Source organism: Parasteatoda tepidariorum, chromosome X1 (assembly GCF_043381705.1).
Source record: "Parasteatoda tepidariorum isolate YZ-2023 chromosome X1, CAS_Ptep_4.0, whole genome shotgun sequence".
In the NCBI taxonomy this organism is placed as follows: Eukaryota; Metazoa; Arthropoda; class Arachnida; order Araneae; family Theridiidae; genus Parasteatoda; species Parasteatoda tepidariorum.
In genome coordinates this window covers 83,993,711-83,997,856 of record NC_092214.1, presented here as the reverse complement: position 1 = coordinate 83,997,856, position 4,146 = coordinate 83,993,711, and the positions used below count along the sequence as shown (strand labels likewise).

Below are 4,146 nucleotides of genomic sequence, written 5' to 3'. Positions count from 1 at the left end.
ATATATATATATGTGTATATATATATATATATACATNATATATATATATATATATCTTGAAGACCTAAAGTCTGTGTCTATTTAATCCAATCTTGATTAAACCAAAATAATATAAATATCTTGAAGACCTAAAGCTTGTGTCTATTTAATCCAGGCTTGAACATTTTTAATCATTTAGTTACATTTTTTGGGAAAAAATCAAATGCGGGAGAAAATCTTCAAGCTAAAGTTACCAACTTTAAGTAAATAAAAAAAAATTTTACTTTCATCTCAAAATTTTTGTTTTTAAATGTAAAATTTTACTCCTCGAGCTGGTACTTCATCAATTATTATCTTATTTTCACATATGTTTCAAAAATAGAAATTTTTAACGAAATTACTTTAAATATTTAACTGAATTTTCGCTAAATGTAAATTATTTACCTTGTAATTTAATTTTGTGCGAGTAAACATTGCAATGAAACAACCTTAATATTTGTCGAAAAATTGTAGCAAAAAGAAACGTTTTAGCATAATTCGATAAAAAATATAAACACAAAAACGAATTATATTTTAAGTCTTAGAACGTATGCACCGATTTTTTTTAAACTGAGATAAGTTCATATTTTTTTTTTAATTTTTTTTTTTCCCTTTTCGAGGCTTTTATGTGTCAAAGTTTGAATGAATTAAAAGTATTAGCAACGAAACAAAATCTGTTTAGATTTTGTTTTTAACTCTATAATTTGATGAAACATCAAAATGCACAGTAACTATTAAAACCGTAGAACAAAATGATTAAAGAACGGCTTTTTAGTTTCAAATGGATTAATTCCACTTTCAAAACTAACGAATCATATGTCAGCTTTAAATAACAGTTGATTACTTAAATTTGAAAAGTATTTGTCAAATTCTTAAACTATAGTTTGAATGAATAATTTGCGTTAGAAAAAGAAATTACTTAAATTTATCTAAATAAATATATTCATCTACCTTTTTTATAAACTTAATTTTATAACAATCTGAAAATCAATAAAACAAGAGGTTTTTAAAGTTTTCATAAAGTGTCATTTGATTTCTCTAAATCATTATGCTCTATAAAATAGATTAATAGAAGGAAGAAAAATTTATGGAAAATAAAAAAATGTATTAAAGAAAATGTGTTTACTATCCATATAAATATACACAAAAACTCAAAAAAGCAGTTAAAAAATATAAGTAAAATGCACTATTTCACAGCATTACATTTTATTTATAACTTAATTAAAAATTCATTTAATATCCTCGAAATTATCAAATTCTGCTTCGAAGTTATATCAGTAATTGACATTTTATAAATTATCTATAATTTCTATAAATGTCTTCATTATCAGTAATGTTAAATTATTAGCTACCATAATTAGCATTTTTAAATCAACAACTTGATACATTTCTAACAAATAAAAAAGAAGAATTTACATTATTTTTAATAAGTAAACAAACCTAATAAAACAAGCTGAAACTTTTATATGTGTTATTACTAAAATTTTTAAAAAACATTAGTAATAATGTGTAATAAATAAAGCAAAAATAAAATTATTCTTACACTTACTTAGGAAATTCATTGCATGATTAAAGGCAAAATCATTCAAAAATTTTTGTTCAATGTGGCAAAGATTCCACAGCATTAAATGGAATGAGTGTAAAAAGATAAGTATCAAAAATACAAAAATGTTTTTCACTAAAATATTTAAACATCCATTATGTTTTCTTGTCTTTCTAAAGATACATAACTAAATTTACATTGAAGTGGTCGTATAATTCGTCTTGTATGATTACTTACAACAGGCCAGTTTTTGTATGTAAGTACACTTAAAAGAATAGAAAGGCATATTAATCCAATAATCATAACAACAAACGATGCAGATGAATGATATTCTTTTGGGACTGAAGTAGGATCACATTGCAAGTCCTCCACTGCAATAGCCATAACTGATTGTCCAATATTGCTAGAGGGAAAGCCGTCATAACAATAATAATAATCGTGATGAATTAAATTAAGTGGTGTAGTTTTCATCCATTCATACGTATTCACTAAATTGCAATCACAATTAAAAGGATTAGCAGTTAAATTCAATCTTAAAGATCGTCTCGTTTCCAAACTTTGAAGAGTTTCATCACTAAGTTTGGATATCAAGTTATGCCCGACATCAATAAATTTTAAATGCGTGAGACAACTGAAGCTCAAAGACAAATCTTTCAAACGGTTATTTCCCATATACAGTTCTTCCAAAGTTGGCAAAAAACAGAATTCACCAGGATCAATTCCGGAAATTTCGTTATTTTCCATATTCAAAACACGAAGTTGTTTCAAACTGCTGTTTCCGAAAATCTGTACTAAATTATTCAAATAGTCACCCGCTTTTACCCTTTCTGTAAAAGCATTTTTAAGATGCAACTCTCTTAAATTCACAAAATTGCTAAACATTCTCGGATGATGATCTTTAAACACTATATATAAATCGTTGTCATTTAAGATAAGTTTTGTCACATTGCCCACATTATGAAATGTTCTACCTTTAATTGTCTGGATATGGTTATTTGAAAAATCAATGGTGTGTAGTTTTTTATATAAAGTTTCTTGTCCAAAGATATTGAGGGGTAAATCTTTAACTTCATTCCCGACAAACACAAGTATTTCAGTCATAGGAGGCATTTTTCTCAACATTAATACGTTATCAAATCCAGAATCAGTACAGTTAGTAACAAATTTTCTGTCCAAACCATATTTAACGTAACCACAAGTACAAAGTTCTTTGAATTCAGGAGGACAAGAAGAGATAGAAAAATGGAAGCAAAAAAAGAAAGTAAAGAACTGAAGAATGACTGTAAGCATACCGCAGCACATGTTGAGTCCGGTGACTTCACTCTCCAAAAGTGTCCTTAACACCTGTGTTTACATCCGAAACATCACACATAGGAACCAGGAAATTAGCAGAAAGGGTATTAATCTTACAGTTTCATATTTTCATTAAAGATATCTGAATTCAAGTGTAGAATTTATAGATGAAATAAAGTCACCTCACAATGATACAAATGACTGAATGAAAGCGAGCAAAACTTTCATCCTACAGTGTCGATCAAAATAGCGTTTCTAAAGAAATAATAACGTTGTCCGGTCCGGCCGGGCGAAAATCAAACCTGTTTGGGACTGTGCTGTTAGTGCATTTGCGTACTTTTCGGTTCAATTTTTACCTTAAGGGGGGGGGGGAGAATGAAGGAAGGCGAATTCCATTTTTAAATCTATATGCAAATCAGAATGTAGCAATATAATTTTACAAGGGGAAGGGAAAAAGCTATGCTTTCTATCAATTAATTTATTAAATTTTTTTAAATTCAATTTATCAAAATAATTAATTTATTTTTCTTTATAAAATTTTAAAAATGTATCCAGGTGCACCCTGAAGAAACTTCAATTTTTTTCCTATTTGAATGCACCAGTTCCCAACTAAGGGGTCTGTACCCCCTCGGGATTATTAAGCTGATTATCACTGATTGCACCATGGCGTGGAAATCAGCTTACTAATGGCGTGGAAATCAGCTAATGAATTTCTGTCTCGTTTTCATCAGAATATTTAAGCTCATCATAAAATTATATTTTCATTTTCTGTTCAACTAAAAAAGGGCTGAAAAAAATAGCAGAAATATCAAACGCAATTATTAATTATTTTATTTGAGTATGTCGTAATAAAATATTAAAGTGGACCAATTTTATAAAAATTATAAAATTTTTAAATTTTAGGATATTTTTTTCTTTTTACAAAAAAGAAAATCAAAGTTTGAGAATATTTAATTACATCATTATATCTAGAGTTGGAATACATTTTTGATAATCAAAACAATTATATTTAAATTAATAATAATTAAATAATTTTTGTAGCATAATGCATTTTTAATAATCTTTTATAATACTTTATAAAATGAATTTTTTAAGCAAAAAAAAGAATGAATGAAATTGTAGAATAAAAATTTTTCAAACTGATTTTATTATATTGAAAAATAATATTTTTCAGTGTAAAACACTATGCAGCGCGAAACGTTTAGAGTGACACTTTTAAAATTTATTTATTTATATTTCATATTTATATACTCATTTGATCCTATTTAAGATTCTACATGGAAAAATTTTAT

The 4,146-nt window shown here is 26.6% G+C and overlaps 1 protein-coding gene across 1 annotated transcript; it reads right to left on the bottom strand.

Annotated features, from left to right (window-relative positions):
• Positions 1-1,207: 1,207 nt before the first annotated feature.
• Positions 1,208-3,131, bottom strand: LOC107455239 (phospholipase A2 inhibitor). Its single transcript, XM_016072742.2, has one exon. It carries the CDS (start codon positions 2,861-2,863, stop codon positions 1,706-1,708), a length of 1,158 nt encoding a protein of 385 aa, XP_015928228.1. The 5' UTR covers positions 2,864-3,131; the 3' UTR covers positions 1,208-1,705.
• Positions 3,132-4,146: the final 1,015 nt, after the last annotated feature.